Source organism: Phoca vitulina, unplaced genomic scaffold (genome assembly GCF_004348235.1).
Source record: "Phoca vitulina isolate PV1807 unplaced genomic scaffold, GSC_HSeal_1.0 scaffold55, whole genome shotgun sequence".
In the NCBI taxonomy this organism is placed as follows: domain Eukaryota; kingdom Metazoa; phylum Chordata; class Mammalia; order Carnivora; family Phocidae; genus Phoca; species Phoca vitulina.
The window spans coordinates 5,203,057-5,221,199 of NW_022589758.1; the positions used below are offsets into that span (position 1 = coordinate 5,203,057).

At 39.1% G+C, this 18,143-nt stretch overlaps 1 protein-coding gene across 1 annotated transcript in view; it reads right to left on the minus strand.

The window, feature by feature from the left end:
- Window positions 1–18,143, minus strand: part of ADGRG2 (adhesion G protein-coupled receptor G2) — a 76,335-nt gene that overhangs the window by 30,487 nt on the left and 27,705 nt on the right. Inside the window, exons 3-11 of the mRNA XM_032389600.1 lie at window positions 16,156–16,191; window positions 13,556–13,594; window positions 13,426–13,449; window positions 11,940–11,978; window positions 9,916–9,957; window positions 7,643–7,696; window positions 4,158–4,210; window positions 3,253–3,311; window positions 125–164 (exon numbers count right to left, since the gene is read on the minus strand). Of these exons, the coding sequence (XP_032245491.1) occupies window positions 125–164; window positions 3,253–3,311; window positions 4,158–4,210; window positions 7,643–7,696; window positions 9,916–9,957; window positions 11,940–11,978; window positions 13,426–13,449; window positions 13,556–13,594; window positions 16,156–16,191 (386 nt within the window). The remainder of the gene's footprint in view (window positions 1–124; window positions 165–3,252; window positions 3,312–4,157; window positions 4,211–7,642; window positions 7,697–9,915; window positions 9,958–11,939; window positions 11,979–13,425; window positions 13,450–13,555; window positions 13,595–16,155; window positions 16,192–18,143) is intronic.

The window sequence follows — 18,143 nt, forward strand, 5'->3', positions numbered from 1 at the left end:
CAATCTTTTATATGACAGATTTGGGGAAGTTTGAATACATTTCTCCTCAGAAACACAGAACTCCACGCTTTCCCCCAAAGAGAAACAGTAATGATAAACAAGGTATAGGATGTACTATGATTACCTCACTTAAGGTTTGCAGGGCTTTGTTTAGCTCTGATCGTCTGTTAATAAAACGAGAGAAATTGACATGAAGGAGATCACTGGTGATGTTAAATTCAAAACAAGTTAGATTTTTAGCAATTAAACTAAGCCTATGGTATTTATTGCTTCCAGTGTTCACTTTGAAGAAACACTGGGCATACTAAGAGATTCCTATGTGAGAAAAATAAATTATTTATATGACAAGGGAAACTAACCAGACAGAAGCTCTATCAGTTCTAGCCAACAGCAAGATATAAATTATGGTTGAACAATCTTGTTACTCATTAGGCTCCTGCAACCCCCAGGCAGCTTCTTCTGGCAGAGGGCCCAAGGAAGAGCTGGCCCGAGGTGAAATTTCTGAGAGGAGTCCACCACTCGCCATGGGGGCCCTGCACCCCTGATTTCTTCCTCACTCCCTCTCCACCTGACCCCACCTGCCCTCTAGCACTCTCTAGCCCCCCTTCCCTTCCTCATCACTCCTCTTCCAGAATTTCCCTCATTCCTCTCCTCCAATCCCGCTCAATCAACACTTTTATTTCTTCAATGTGGAAGAGCTTCACGGGAAGTTAAGATAAAAGAAATCTAGTTAAAGAATTCACTCTAGGGGCGCCTGGGTGGCTCAGTAGATTAAGTGTCTGCCTTCAGCTAGGGTCATGATCTCAGACTCCTGGGATGGGCTGTGTCAGGCTCCCTGCTCAGTGGGGAGCCTGCTTCTCCCTCCCTCTGCCCCTCTCTCTCAAATAAATAAAATTTTAAAAAATAAAATAAAGAATTCACTCTAGGGCAATCGTTCTCAACTGGGGTGGGGGGACGGATACTGTCCCCCAGGGGACATTGGGCAATATCTGGAGATGTTTTTGATTGTCACAATTGGGGGCTGGGTGTTACTGGCATCTAGTGGATAGAGGTCAGGGATCTGTTACACATCCTACAGTGCAAACACAGCCCTGCATAATAGAGAACTATCAGGTCCAAAATGTCAATAGTGCCGAGGCTGAGAAACCCAGCTCCAAGGGATGGGCAATAGTTCTAGGTGGTTCCAGGGAAGGTCTGGAGGAAAGAAGAGAAGGATTGTTGCAACAGTAAGTAGTCAGCTAGCTTTTCTAGCTGGCAGAAGCCGCTCCTTCCTAACTGTGCTCAGAGGTTACCTTTCTGGGGGTCTCTCTGGCCCCTGGGTTCAAGTCCAACCACTCTGCCTGCTCTATATTTAGATATGTAGAACATCCTTTGGAACCCTAAATATGTCACATTTATTGTAGGGATTCTACTGTATTGTTATTTGTTTGCATCCTAGGTCTATCCTACCAGACTCTAGACTCCTGGTTCTAAAAACTGGCCTCATGCTGGAACCATCAGGGGGGCATTCAAAAATACCAACGTCTGTGTCCCAGCCCCCAAATACTGATCTAATTGTTACAGAGTGTGCCTGGACGTCAGGATTTTTAAAAGCTCCCCAGGTGATTTTAATATGCAGCCAGGGTAGAGAACCACTGTTCTAGAGCCAGTTTTCCATCCTGAGAGTTGGGTTTATCCCCAAGGCCAAACACATAGTAGGTGCTCAACAAATGCTTCATGGCTGTAAACGAACTCCTCTGTATTTCAAGTCTAGTAATTAACATGAATTACAAGTATGTGAATTTCTGTTCTATTTATTAATTTGTGAGTTTAAAAAAATGTATCTTGGGGCGCCTGGGTGGCTCAGTCAGTTAAGTGTCTGCCTTCAGCTCAGGTCATGATCCCAGAGTCCCAGGATCGAGCCCTGCATCAGGCTTCCCACTCAGCGGGGAGTCTGCTTCTCCCTCTGATCCCCCTCCTTCTCATGCTCTCTCTCTCTCTCAAATAAAATAAATAAAACCTTTTTAAAAAATTTTAAAAAATTAAAAAATGTATCTTATCAATATTGTTTCCCATCTAAAGTTTAAGATACTTCTAGGACACTGATATCTTCTGCTTTTTATTTCACACATATACTTTGAATAGCTGGGAAAGCTACATTTTTATCAGGAGTTCAAAAAATAGGCATAAAGGACAGAAATACCGCTCCTGTCCATCCCAGTTCTCATTAGTTTAACTGTTTGCTGCTACACACTCACTCAGGGGAGGCCTAGAGATGTTTGATATCCCCCAGGTGGAATCCTAAGGTTCCCCTCCACCTATGCATTGCTGACTCAGCGGAAGCAGCCAGGTCAAAATGCTAATTGAAAGGATGACCCTTAAGAAGAGTTTTGTTTTGTTTTGTTTTTAAAGATTTTATTTATTCGTCAGAGAGAGACAGAGAGAGAGAGAGAGCACAAGCAGAGGGAGCGGCAGGCAGAGGGAGAAGCAGGCTCCCCGCTGAGCAGGGAGCACGATGTGGGGCTCGATCCCAGGACCCTGGGATCATGACCTGAGCCGAGGGCAGACGCTTAAATGACTGAGCCACCCAGATGTCCCTTGTTTTGACCTAGGAAAGGTTTTTTTTCTTCAATGTCATCACAGATACTCCCCCCGGAGCTTTTGGATTTGGTTCAAAAGTTGATGAAAATCTCCTTTGAGGGGTAGTGGCAAGATTGAGAGTAGATGGATTTTATCTCCGATGCTGCTTTCCTGCACGAGGATGAAGACATGACGTTTCCCCTCCCGGTGACACTCAGGTAAGACTAACTCCGGGCCTAGCCTGACATTTTGGCCTTGTGTCTGACTGGGAGCATCTATATTTGTAATGTATTTCTCATTGTCCATGCTTGTCCCTGGAAGCTGGTACCTACTTCACAGACTTCTCTCTGACTTTTGAATGACTGATGCTTCATGAAAGCATGAACAAATGGAATACATGGCATCCCACCTTGAACTCTTCTTCCAACCTTTCTGGCTACCAAATCGTATTAAAGCTCAAATACCAATTCAAACTGACCTCTTACATACCTACAGAGCATCAAAGCGAACAGCCTCACGGGGCTATTAGCTGATAACGGGTAACTACTGTCTATTTGCTAAGAACTCACAAACCAAATTTTTATAAGCTTTGGGTCTATTTCCTACTCTCAGTTTCCAAAAGTAAAGATAGCTCAACAAATACCTTTCTATAGTTGACGTCTTAACTTTTAAATCAAGCAGTAGATTACTCACTTTGATTCCCTTAGAGACAGGACTCCAGATAAGGTGTCATTAGCCGTATTTTGATTCTGCTAGGAGTACAAAATCATTAAGAATATAACAAATATTGTTGTGGTTTTTTTACACTCTCTAACAAGAAGTTGTTCTTCAGTTTCCTTGGCTACCCAAAGAACTACACCCCAAAGACTGAATGCCAACGGTATGGAGTATTATCTAGCCAACGATCAAATCCGTATTAACTGAGCTACTTTTTGTTTTTATATTTCCTTTAAAAAATATTCTGAATCAGCAAGTCTAATGTGCTAATTAATTTCATTATTCCAAGGGTTCCCCGAAAAGAATACGATTAAAGCTCTCCACGTGAAAGGTCTCAGACTTAAGATCCCAGTGTAAAGAGGGAACTTGGTAGCAGCCTTCACTTCATTTGTAGCACCTTGCTCCTCACCTGGCACATAGTAGGTGCTCAGGAAATAGTCACTGGAAGAACAAACCACATTTAGCTGGGATCCTCTGAACCAGTCTAGGTCATGGGAAGTCTGACTCTACTGCATCTGAATCCCCCATGAGGTGGAACAGGATCAGATTCATAAGACTACTCTTAGATTCAATATATTTCTTATTGCTAGAAGTTTCTAATATAATTAAAAAAGTTTTAAAGGCAATAGGATTCCATCGTATGAACATTCAGTAGCAAGTTTAGTGAAAACTGAAATATGCCTATTAACAAAGTACCATGATTATTATGAAGTCAAACCCTCTTGAAAAAGCTAGTGATTCGACAACACTTATTTTATTTATATTTGGTCATAAAAGTAAATATGCCGAATACCATGAATAATCTGAGCCTTAAACAAATCTTTAAATGCACAAGCACTTCCTTTTTAAGATTGCAATTTAAAAAAATCTTTAAAACCTACCTGGGTAACATTGCTTTCTTCATACGGAAACATTATCTCACCTCTAAAAAATGCTAAAAATAAATTTGCAAAACAAAATTTGAGACTTGCATCCTTAGAGCATGAGGATTAATACAACACAGGAAAAGATTATCAGATTAATAATGAATAATCAAATTTATAAAATAAATGGTTTCATCAAATTCTTTGCAGTTACTCACATTTACTGTCTTTTCTATCAGAATGGTACTCAATGACCACCAATACAATTTTCAGAAAATGCGAATCATAAATTCTATGTGGGAATGCGGAAAGAGAAAAACCTTGCCTCCTTGTCAAGAAATTTTAATCCTACATGCTGCTCATCAGACCTTTTTTCCCATAAAGATGCTAACTTGAGGAACCGGCTCTAACATTAAAAATCTTTTTGGGGGGCGCCTGTGTGGCTCAGTAGGCTAAGTGTTTGCCTTCAGCTCAGGTCATGATCCCAGGGTCCTGGGATCGAGGCCCACATCAGGCTCCCTGCCCGGCAGGGAGCCTGCTTCTCCCTCTTCCTCTGCCCTCCTTGTGCTCGTGCTCTCTCTCTTTCTCTCTCTCAAATGAATAAAAGAAAATCTTTAAAAAAATCTTTTGGGGTTTTCTAGTTGCAGTTACATACATAAAGGAGGGAGAGAAAAAGTGTTTCTCAGAAATTAAGCAGCCTTATGAGAGTCTATTTATTCCTTGCCATTTGGTTTTTTTTTTTTTTCTTTTTAAAATATAGCGACCAAGTGCAATCTCCCCGCTAGGAACAAAGTTAAGATTTTGCTTTTGAAACCCGAATAGTCTGCAGGGAGAATCTTTTCTTCAGTTGAACAACTCATTGTGGCTTTCATCCCCAAAATGCCAGAAAACTCTGTTCTTAAAATGCTCACTTCGGGAAATACAGAACTCAATTTCAGTCAACCTGTTTCCTACAGCGTATACTTGGAGGGGCTCCGACTCAATCAGAAAGAAAGAAAATAGAGACTGCTTAACAGAAGCACATTGTGTGCACTTCATAATCTACAGAGACAGAAAACCGGCCTCTTTTTTTTTTTTTTAAAGATTTTACTTATTTATTTGACACACACACACAGCGTGAGCACAAGCAGGGGGAGCAGCAGGGAGAGGGAGAAGCAGGCTTCCCGCCGAGCAGGGTGCCCGATGCGGGGCTCTATCCCAGGACCCTGGGATCATGACCTGAGCCGAAGGCAGATGCTTAACCAACTGAGCCACCCAGGCGCCCCGAAAACCAGCCTCTAGAGCAGAAGGCAAAGAGGTCATACAAACTAGAGCAGGTGTCAGCCATTTTTTTGGTATCCGATCAGATATTTGAGGTTTTGTGGGCCATATGTTCTGTCAGAAATACTCAATTTTGCAGTTGTAGCATGAGAGCAGCCAAACAATATGTACACGACTTGCATGGCTATGTTCCAATAAAACTTTATTTACAAAAACAGGTGGCAGGTATTTAGACTATGGGCAGTAGTTTGTCAACTCCTGAGCTAGAGGGTTGAATGCCTTCTCAGCTCATTTTTATAACAACCCAAAGTACCACTGGTGCCCACAGCCAAGTACCCAATGGTCCACTTCCACTTAAAATGGCCAACAAAGCCACTGGCCCAGTGACTGACAGGATTTATCTATTTTAGCAACTGTTCTACTGAGAACCTCAACTTCAGTATGTTCATACTGAAATCTCAATTAATGCAGTATACAATTATTAAAAGTAAAGATACTTGATATATGCATAGAATTACTTATCCATTTTGGGAAAAACCCTTAGCTATTAAAAATGTATTTAGTGTGTGCACCTGCCGACACCAACAATTTGTCTCCCTTATCCGTCCATTCTCCAAGTTCATCCTTCAGTCTTGTGGAGCGCACGCTGAATTTCATACATGTGCTGCGAGCACAGTGTTAGCAGTGTGACCCGGAACCTTTTGACCCTCAGCCTAACTCTGCCTGGTCAGCTCCCAGTTTTTTCACCAGCCTCCGTTTCCCTTAATGAAGTCAGATTGGAACCTGCGAGAAGTGAAGGTTTCTCGTTTCTGGCAGGAGACCATGGGATTTCTGGTGCCAAAAGAGTTGGTTCCCTGATGAGGCTGTTTTCACCAGACACTAAAACAAATGGTCAATTCAGTCACTTAACTGAGGAAAACATTACTCCAACTAGCTTCCTGGCATCTGTTATTCAAGATGACCGTTTTTTATTTTTTGTTTTTTGTTTTCTAAATATTCAATTTTCAAAGTTATCAAACATCATGTAGACACAACACTAAACTAGACATTAGTCACCAGTCCAAAACACAGATGAAGCGTAAAAATAATGAAATTATGGAGAATTCAGTAAGAGAAGGGTAAGAGAAGAGGGAGGGAAGAAGAGTTACACAATATATGAAAGTGAAACGTATCTCACAAGTCTTTTTCCCCTTTAATCAAAGCCAGCTAATATTTGCCTATGATACTCTACCTGGCACATACTATCAGCAGAATGCTCACATCCCTAAAGCTCACATTCACACAAGTAGAAAATGTTTGTGGACCATTCTTTGAATACAAAGTTTTCTTATTTTCTAATACAACCCAACCTTAACCTCTTTTACTTGAAGTTGTTTCCTGTGTTTTTAAAACAAATTATTAGAGGAAACAGAACAAAAGGAACAGAAGAAATGGAAAACATTCCTATAAGGATTGTTTTTTAAGACTTTAAAATTACAAAATACTTCATTACCGTCCTCCTCTCTCTTCCCGTGATCCAGTACTGACCTGCCACACCATGTTTTTATGTTTTCACATCTGCTTTCATTGGTTTTAATAAGGAAGGGAACCCAACAAGCCAAACCAATGTGAGAAAAACGGTTGTTTCATTCTTTCTGGCCCATGGCAGAAGGGAAAATATTCCCATTTCAAAAATAGCGTGTTCTCAAGAGATTTCCATTTTCAATTTGAAAAATAGTGACAGTCTGGGTTAAAGATGGCAAAATACACTCTGGGCACTACTGGAATTAGCAACCAATTAAACTAGGTGTCCGTGAGGTTTTCAACATTCTAGTGGAGCGGTATATTTTACTTTTAGCAGAAGACGACACCCTATTTCTAAGCTATAATACTTAAGGTCCTATGGAAAGGCTTGAGGGATTTATATACCAGAAGTGGCTTTCAATAATTAAGTTCATTACTAGTTATATTCATGGATCAACTCTAAGGGTATTAGTTACGGATTTAAAGCTATGGCGAAAATATCTGGTGTAGAGCTTCATATTCTCATAGTAAGTAAGTTAATCCATCACCTCACTAAGCAACGGGATAATTTCAGGCAGATCTAAAATTTGCTTTTGTTTTCATTTGGGACTTCTTAGTAGCCAGGCGATGTGAAAAGAGACAGATCAGAGAGATACACATCACATACTCAACAGGAGAAAAACCTTTTCTCTCTCTGGAGCTCATTTATCTGGTAATGTGTAATGTACACAAGAACTAACCTGAGTCATTGCAAACAGATGACAAATTGCAGATATTTCTCTGGGGTTTGACTCCTGCAAAGAAAACAACCCGGCCGGTTAAACATGTCAACACCTACACTTATATCCTACATTGTCAAGAGAATTCACAAATTTAGGCATCAAACGTGGGCCTAAAATATTATAAGTTGGATATAATTGGCTGGATGAATTCCACAAAGACTAGAGGAATGAGAGTTTTCATTTCTTAGTTGGTCAGCTATAGAACCTGATTCTTTACTATTCTTTAGTGTTTCACTAACCCCCTACTCCTCCCTCAAAATATTTGTTGTCCTGTTCCCCATTAAACCCTCTCCTGTCCAACATAAAAAGAACAGTGTGAATGCAAATCGAGCATAGAGACTTTAAATGCAATAGCCCTTACTCATAGATCCTCTTTCCTTTCCTGGGCAGGGGAGTCCATGAACGCTCTAATGCTGGTCTTATTTCCTTATGCAAATATATGTAAGAAATAACATCAATGTCATGATGTCACTGCAACTAGGCAAAACCCACAAAATTCAAAAACTATTTGCTGAACAACTATCATATTCTACAGGTTTGGGAAGGTTCCAGATACAGACCCTGCCCTCAACGAGCATGCCATCTAGTAAGTGATAGTGGGCGGTAAATAAAAAGTTATAGTGAAGGCAAAATGGAGTGATGGCCAGGACAACAGACCACACAGGCATACAAAGGAGGGAGAGACGAATGGGAGATGAAATAAATCAAAAACTTCATACATATTCACCTAAAAAACACTTTCTCCCTTGATGAAAGGAGAAGTACATCTCTTCTTTGATTTGAAGAGAGCTCAAGGTTTACTCCCTAAAAATCTTGCCTTCGTTAATTTCATCATTTTGGCCAAGTAAAAGAAATCTATAGTAAATGTGAGGTGCAAATGTTGATAACGTATTAAGCAAAGGGCCAAGGGGAAAAGATTGTTATATTAAGGGATATTTTGCTGTCCTTGTTAGGTCTGGCTCGGTCAGAATTATGTATGCAATGCCTGATTGCTATTTTATTTCCATTGTACTTTATGACTGCTTAATTTTTTTCTTAAGAGAACAAGTTTGGGCACAAACTAAAATTAGAGCTTGTATTAGTGCATGTGAAATGGTTTCTGCCAGAATGATCTGGGTGACGTTTGTTGTATAGGCATCATGCTTCAACTAAGAGTTTTGATTCTGTGAGCAAACTGAATTTAGGTGCCAAAAGTTACCCGACCTGTAGAATTCTATATTGTTTCACAGCAATGTTACCCACACCAAAAGAGAGATTTCATCTTAAATAAACCTGCTTTATTAGATGGTGGGTAGTAATGCTTTAAATGTTCTCTACAACCATTGGTCTATTGTTCACTAAGTGTTACATTCCATCATCTCTCACCTTTCTCTAAATTTTAGTGGTACCTTTGTTTCCAGTGATGTGTGTCTTTTGCTGCTCATTAACCCTGAGAATTTTCTTTCCCATTGCTAGGGCTGTTATCTGTAATTTCCCCCAAGTACATGGCCACAGGTCATCCTTTAAGTCATGAGTGAGAAAACTTTGTAAAGGGTCAAATAATAAATATTTTAGGTTTTGTGGGCCATATAGTCTCTGTCACAACTACTCAACTCTCCTGTTCATTGTATCGGAAAAGTAGCCATAGATAACATGTAAACAAATGGGTATGGCAGTGTTCCAATAAAACTTGATTTACAAAAATAGGTAGTGGGCCATACTTGCCCTGCAGGCCACAGTTTGCTAACCCCTGCTTTAAATCAACCAGAAGCTTTTGTCAAGCAAATCACATATTCCTACTCTTACACTACTAGGTACTTAAAAGTACATCCCTTTTTTGATTTCAAAAGAGTTTGAGGTTGACTCCTCTAAGAATCTCTCCCTCATAAATTAGATCCCATTGATAACCACTAGCACCAGCCCTTTTATTTCCCATGCTTAACCAGGTCAGAAACACTTGTGTTATCATTTGCCTTTATCTGCATACATGTTCATGTTAGTTATCTCTGTTTGCCTTGTCTCTCCCCAAACTAGAAGATTCTTAAGGGTGGGCATTGTATTTCATCATGATTATATAGCCCCAAACACTTAGTACAACTTCAGGTACCCAGTGCATAAACACCTATTCATTAAGAACAGATTTCACTTTTAAAGGGTGGGAAAAAAGAGAAAGAAAACATAAAAACCAGCCATTCGTTTCATTTTACTTTAGTTATAAAAAAGAAAGTCTTGATATTGATAGTAAGTCATACCTGATGCATTGAAGGTTTTTACTATAGTGATTTTAGTTTTTTCTGCAAAGAAGCAATTTAAATATTAGAGCAGAATTGTCGCATGTTTTTAAAAACAATTTGCCATGAATATCATTTTAGTGAAGTGCTAAGAAAACCATACTGTTGACACCTTTCAGACATTATTGGTCATCCCAGCAGCAGAATAAATGGGAATCACAGACCCAGATCATATAACATTGGAATAGGGTGGGTCTGCAATTTGGATTCCCATGTTTACCCAGTTATCTCACACCCATCACATACCCCACTGTTTGTGTCATTCTACCACAGTTTCCATGCGCTGCTGCTAGACAAATTAATGTGGACTTACACTTCCGATATGTAGAATTAAGTCATTATCAGGACCTTCAGGTGACAGGTTGTAAAGAAAAGGTGATTCAGAATAAAACTTAACGGAAACACAAGATCTAAAATATCGCATGCTCTATAATCAAGAAAGTGTCCTGCTATTTTCTCTAGGAGTTAACATAATAGTATTGCTATTATATCAGTAGATAAAATTATTCTCAATGAGGCTGAAACCACTCAGCTACAGTTGTACAATAAGCTCAGAGCAGAACCTAGACAGAACTCTTCAAACCACGGGCAAATATGAACACACTCTGGAGAAGCAAACCTTAGAAGTATCTTCCCAACACACTCTGGGTACAGAGCATGGTTCATTTCTCAGATAATGGAGAACCAGGTTCAGAAATCCTTGCTTTAAGGATGGTCAATTAGAAGAGGCTGCGTTCGGGGCACAGATTTGCAAAGGTCTGTCTGCTAGGGTGAGTGGCAAATTCTGAAGAAAACACAAAGCTCAGATCTTGGAGAAGCACTTAAGAATGATGACGTTATACCAACAGTTTCTGAAACCTCATTTGTGTTATGTGTTATCGATGAGTTCCTGCTTCAACATGTGACTGACTCATGGGCAATGGTCGGTGGTAATTATAGAGGATGACAGTATTTTGCATTATCATGAAGAATCTTTTAAATATATTATTTGGTTTGCCCTGATACTTTCCTTTCCAGAGCAAACAAAACACAGCTGTGAAATGAACTTCTGGTTCTAGTAACAAAAGTGCTTTTGGGGAAAAATGTTCAACCTCACTAATTAAGAATGTAAAACAGAACCTACAGAATTGAAAGATCTAATAATATATGATATAGTCTCAGTTCTCAGCAAAAGTACAGTGACACAGACATCCTCACTCACTGCTGACAGGAATGTTGCTGGGTACAAGCTTTTAAGAAGGTAACTGAGCAATATGTGTATCAAGGACCTTAAAATACTCCTACTGCTAACCCATTAAGTCCAGTCCTTAGAATGCATCCTACAGAAATCAGGAATGAATGCAAAATGTTGGCACAAGGATGTTCATCGCAAAAATTTCTATTAAGAAAATAGAAACAGCTTTAAGAATGTTCAACATATGGTACACAATGGAATATTATCAAGTCATTAATAGTAACGGACAATAGAAAATACTTATAATTTAATATGAAATCAAAAGGGCAAGACATAAAAATCTATATACCCTATGACTATTGTGTAAAAGATACACACACACACACACACACACACACACACACACACACACACACACACATATAGTGTGTATGTATATATGATCCTGAATGGAAATATACCAAATTATTAACAGTAATAGTCTTAGAAAAGTGACATTAGAGATGATTTCTATTTTTTTCATTGTATTTTTCTATATTCTCCATTTGTTACGAGCTAAGATATATTACTACTACAATTTTTTTGATGTTATTTTAAGCGGAATGTATGGCCACAACAGTTTGGAAGGTCAGGAATGTGATAACACAAGAATGACAATGTCAAAGTGAAATGAGTAGTCAATCAACAATTGAAGGCCCAGGAAGTATGCAAGGAGACAACCTTTAGCAATCCAGAAGACTGACCACACAAGTGAGAAACCCAAGAAAGCACAGAAGACGAGCTATTATATTTAGAAAGAACTTGATATTACCTGTTTTGTTTAAAGTGGATAATACACTCGAAGTAGCATCTGAAATAAAGTAATGAAAATTAAGCCTAATTATTGATATGCTTAACAAACACAAGCGTCTTCTAGGTTCCGTGAACATTTCACTTTTCCCCAAATCCTAGAGAAGCTAGAGAGTTTTGCAAAAGCCAGCTGACACTATCAAATGCATTTGCTGTCCACCCCGCCACACACTAACCATTCTCCAACCCCCAGACACAATTCCGGAGCAAGTATTCATTCTTTAAAAAATGTGTTTCCTGAACACAGGTGATGTGTCTAAAACATACCAACACTTCTATAATGATTAGATTTAAATAAACCCATTTATGTTGTTTAATATTTTGTCCCTTTTATACTCCATTATAATGCAAGTCCCTAAGGGATATATTTCCAGTTAATACCAACTTTAATATATAGCCCTGGGGATGCTTAAAGGTACACTCTTACAAAGCAATCTTTAAGCAGTTCTAGCTTAAAATTAAACTTCTTGAACATTATATTTCACTAACTTTTAGAAAAAAATCTCATTTTGATCTTGTTTCCCTTAAAATTCAATTGAAAATCTATTCTAACTGGTATTTCTTTAAATAAAAATCATTCTGTAATTTATTATTCTGGATGAAACTTTAAGGGGAAAAGGCACATATTACCATACTTAAAAACCCACATACCATGGATCCAAAAACTACTGCCAAAGCTATTTTGAAGATGTTCTTTCATTCACTTTAAAAAGTAATTAAACATAGTTACGATGTAATATCTAGCCCTTTCCATTGGACCAAATATGAATTTAAACCGGTTTTGATCAGTGTGAACTCCATCTAAGATTGTTTAGCTCCTTAACCATCAACCACATGGTGAGATTTTTATTTTAACCAAGTAAGGGACTGTGGAAAGAGTTGGGTTTTGGCTGCACAAAGAAAGAGGCTGTCTACCCACAGAGTTCGGGAAGGCACAGAATTTGCCCTGTCCACCTCCCTCAAACACAGCCCACTTCTCCGGCATGATGAAGAAGCCAGGTTTTTCTCTTCATGTCATGCTACTTAAAAATTGATAAAATCACCCATAAAAGGGTAGTCTTTGAACACTCTGTGCCTCCAAATCCATGCTGAATCATATTGAAGTCACTGGATGTGCTTCCCACATTTAAACAATCTGTCATATAAAATGTGCTGGCATTGTGTTGGGAAGCAAGAGAAACAGGGTACTCAAACTGTGGTCACTATTTCTTCTTTTTCACAGAACAGTTAGCGTGGTGGGGGGCTGGCCTCCCTCCATGATAATAAGAATGTTTTCATTTAACCGAAAAGTTTAGGGTGCTCTCCAGGGTTGACAGTTTTGGGGGTTTGTTTTATTTGGGGTGTTTTTTCTTTTGCATATTTGAATATGAAAACCTTCAACACTACTCATTATACTTATATTCATATTAAGGGTTATCAATTTTCACTTGCTTCAGAAAAATTCTTACCATTTAGGCTTGTAGTTTCAACCTCTTTTGCCCCGAGGGGAAAAAAAATAAAAAGATATAATTAAATCCAAAACTTAACAAATTAGGCTAAATCTAGGTTTGAATTTTTTCAAAATCTTGCCTGGAGTACCATTGGTGTAGGGGACAAAACCAACAAAAGATGATTCAACTGCAAGAAGAAAAAAAACAACAAAAATGTCAAATTAATATTTTGAAACACTTATTTATTGAATTCTAAGGAGTTAAAACTTTTGAGATAGAATTATGAAAAGAAGTAGACAACATGCTATCAGACCAATATGAATCTGCAAGCCCCATAATCCTTCAGGGAATATACACTTAACCAGAGAATTGCAGAGAAAGAACCCAAGAAATGAAATGAGCAGTTGTCTCATTTTACAGACAAAGAACTTGAGACTCTTCCCTCAAAGCCTGCTCCTACCTATGGAATATTATGGACATAAGTTTAGAAACCACAGCAAAACATGTGACATACCACTTTCAATTTTTTTTTTCAGCCAGAGAATTCTAGAAACATTTTATACTTTGAATAACTGTCAAACTACAATTATAAAACATACCAGCACATTGGCTCCATTCTGTTATAATAACGCCTGGCAACTCTTCCCATCGTTAATTGAGGATTTAAAAAAAAACCAAACCAACAACTTTGCTACCACTCAGTACAGTACCACCTAACACAATTTCCTGGTAAGTTATTTTAAAATATGGCTGCTATTAAGACAATCAATCAAGTTATAAATTTCCCATGGAGTAAATCTACTCAGGCTAAGAGGTCAGTCTACTACACACATTTTGCATGTTGGAATATTAAAAAGATCCTATGGCTTGACTTCTACGTATATGCAGGAAAAGGAAACATAAACATTTTACAAGTAACACAAGCTTCGCAGTAGGCAGACTGATTTTCAGTGGGTAAGGACATTTGGGTGTGTCAAGGCGCTGGGCTGGCCTGTTTTAGACTGCTCATCCGTTGGCTGAAACACACACACCCTGTCTGTCCTACATTATTGCTTCCATATTTTGCATTTACTACATTTCTTTTTAATTACCAAGGATATTTCTTGAGAAATAAGACAGTTCCTGAGCAATAAGATTCAAAGTGTGGATATGGAATCCTTTGCAAAACAAAATAATTGGCCAAAGCTGGTTTTTAATTAACGAGTATTCATTCTTCTTCTGAAAGGTGATGAACAGTGAGAAGAAGCCTGTGTGCACAACCCCCTGCCAGTCCCTGGATGTGCGCGAGCTGCTCCGTTCCTAAGTGAGTGCAGCTCTCCCCCAGGGCACCCAGATTGCAGGCTTTGACTGGAACCAGTGTGTGCCTCCAAATCTCCATGCCCCCTATTTCCATGAAAACAGGATTTTGCTGATATCACCATGATTAAGTCAGATGATGGCCACTGTACTAGGAGAAAAATACAGTGGTTCATTTTACCCCAGGAGCTTAACAGCAAGGGGGCAAATTGGCACAGTCAAAAAAGCTTGGGCTTTGGAGGCTTGCAGTCCTGGTTTGAATCTTTGCCCCATTACTTAATCACTCATAATAATGATCGTTATTACTTATTGAGGGTTTACGCTGGGTCAGGTGCATATGTTATCTCATTTCATCTTCACAACTATCCTATGAAGCAGGTACTATTATATTCCCCAATTTATAGCTGAAGGAACTGAGGCACAGAAAGGTGAAGAAACTTGCCCAAAGTCACACAACTAGCAACAGGGTGGGAGGGTACTGGTCAAGTTCAAACACAAGTAGTCTGGCTCCACAGAATATGTGAACGTGAGCAAGTTTTATCCTCTCTGACCCTCAGTTTCCTCATCTAGAACATGAATATAATAATTCCTATACTGCAAGACTGGAAGCTGAATGAGGTGTCTGGAGACTCCTAAGCATGTAGTGTGTGCACAAGAAGTAATAGCTATCATTAATCTTATTTAAGTGAATTAACAGCAGAAGCTCATTTTGATACAACTAAGGATAGAATGTGAGTTGACTCACTCCTTACCATAACAGATTGTTCTACAATATATGGTATACCAGAAAGAACGCAGAAGGAGGAGGCAGAAAAGCCACGTGCCGCCTGTGCGTAACGGTGGCAGGGAGCTGTGTGACCTTAGGTAAGTTACTCGGGCTTCACTATCTCATCAGCTCTCACCATATGGGGCTGGACCACTTTATCCCTGAGTTCCGGTTCCAGTTTCAGCTAGCAGTCTCGAATGTGGGTTCTATTCCTGGTTCCTGCCAAGAGGGTCCTAGTTAAAAATTTCTCTTTATTTGCCTTCCCGTTCTCAGGAGGGCTAAGCCCTCAGAAGTCCTTTGAAAAGTATTTGTTCAGAAGTGACTGAAGAAGTATTTTAAGAGAGCATCCCATGCCTCAAATATATAGGAACATGCGGCAGGTTTATGTTCTTAATAGTCTACAGGAGACCTATGAACTAGAATACTAAAAATAACGTTGAAGAACTTAAGCAGTCCCCCAAATGAAAACCCACAAGTTATTCCTCAGCTTTGTCCATAAATGTGGGGGGACCAATTTGCCTGTCCGCTTGTCTATGTGTGCTAGTGACTTTTCAGGTGTAGGTTTAATTCAATCAGCCTGCATGGAGAAAAGCAATTTTGCTGTACCTGACTACATGCCATACTGCATGGATAACTTTTGGAATATTTTCCTGAAATTCCCCAAAGCCATGAAATAACAGTCTTACCAGATGGTGATAACAAACTGGAATTATCAGCATTCTCTGTTGAGGAAAAAGGTGATTTAAAGTTAGTTAATTTGTGCATGAACTTGTAGATGAACATCTTTAACAGGAGCGAATGTAAAATGAAGTGCAAATAGCTACCAAAAGAGGGCAGTGTATTAATTTACAATTATTTTCAACAGCCTCATCAGTACTTGTAAACTCAATTTTCTAGAGACACATCTCTGGTGAAGCAATTCTTCCAATTTAACTGGTGATGGTGCTCCCTCTATTCTGTTATATAATGATATAGTATATATGAAACTTAAAATGATGACTGAGAACTTCAGTTGTTGGCTTGTATTCATTAAAATCTGTAAAAGAAAAGGGGAGCCAGGGTGGTTCAGTTGGTGAAGCGTTGGTCTAGGTTTCCACTCAGGTCATGATCTCAGGGTAGTGGGATCGAGCCCAACCCCCTCAGCGGGGAGTCTGCTTGAGATTCTCTCTCTCCCTCTGCCTTTTCCCCTCCCCCCACTTGTGCTCTCTCTCTCTCTCAAATAAATAAAAATCTTTTTAAAAAACGAAAAGGGGGCACCTGGGTGGCTCAGTCGTTAAGCGTCTGCCTTCGGCTCAGGTCATGATCCCAGGGTCCTGGGATCGAGCCCCACATCGGGCTCCCTGCTCGGCGGGAAGCCTGCTTCTCCCTCTCCCACTCCCCCTGCTTGTGTTCCCTCTCTCGCTGTGTCTCTCTCTGTTAAATAAATAAAATCTTTAAAAGAAAGAAAAGAATGTGTAACCGTAAAGGTATATATCTGCATAAACAAAACTTCCACTAACTGTGCTTCTTTGTACACATATTAGCACAGCCTTTATATTATACCTAGTAAGTATATTATACTTCTTTCTTAGGAGTTAAACCACATCAGATGCCTCTGGGTTTATAAATTACAAGAACTGCTGTTATTTACTTTCAGAGGATGCTCAGATTCCTTAAAAGAAATTCTATTTTTTTCTCTCTGAAAAACAATACACACTTATTGGAACAACTTCAGATAAATTACAGATAAACAAAAAAGGAAATTAAAACCACCTATAATTTCACCACCCAGATATAGATGACATTAACATTTTGGCATATATGCTTTGCTCTCTCTCTCTCTGTTTATATGTATATCTACATATGTATATAGATATATGAATATATGTATGTATGTATTTCTGTGTGAGAAAGATCATATCACATAAACTATTTGTATCCTGATTTTTCTCATGACAGTATATCCTGAACATTCTTCTATATCATTAAACAATTTTCCACAATACCTAACTTATGATCACTGTATAGCATTTCATTGACTGGATGTACCATTAATTTACACAACAAATTTCATTTTAGTGGTACAATTTTTCATGATTATAAACAATGTTGTAATAAATACTTTTGGCTAAATTTTTGTAATACATACTTGGCTGCTTCCTTCAGAAATTCCATGATTTTGATTGCCAAAATGCCCTACAGAAAACAAACCAATTTATACAACCCTCTGCAGCACATGAGTGCTACTTCCCCAAACTCAAAAATCCACGTGGGGTATTAAAATTTTTACATTTTTTTAATGACAGGGCGCCTAGGTGGCTCAGTTGTTAAGCGTCTGCCTTCGGCTCAGGTCATGGTCCCAGGACCTGGGATCAAGTCCTGCATTGGGCTCCCTGCTCGGCGGGAAGCCTGCTTCTCCCTCTCCCACTCCCCCTGCTTGTGTTCCCTCTCTCGCTGTGTCTCTCTCTGTCAAATAAATAAAAAAAAAAATCTTTAATTTTTTTTTTAATTACAAAGGAAAGATTATTTCTATAGTGGTATCTTGAAATACAAAAAAAAAAAATTAATAATATGTAGGGGCGCCTGGGTGGCTCAGTCTGTTAAGCATCTGCCTTCAGCTTGGATCATGATCCCAGGGTCCTGGGATCGAGTCTCACGTCCGGCTCCTTGCTCAGCGGGGAGCCTGCTTCTCCCT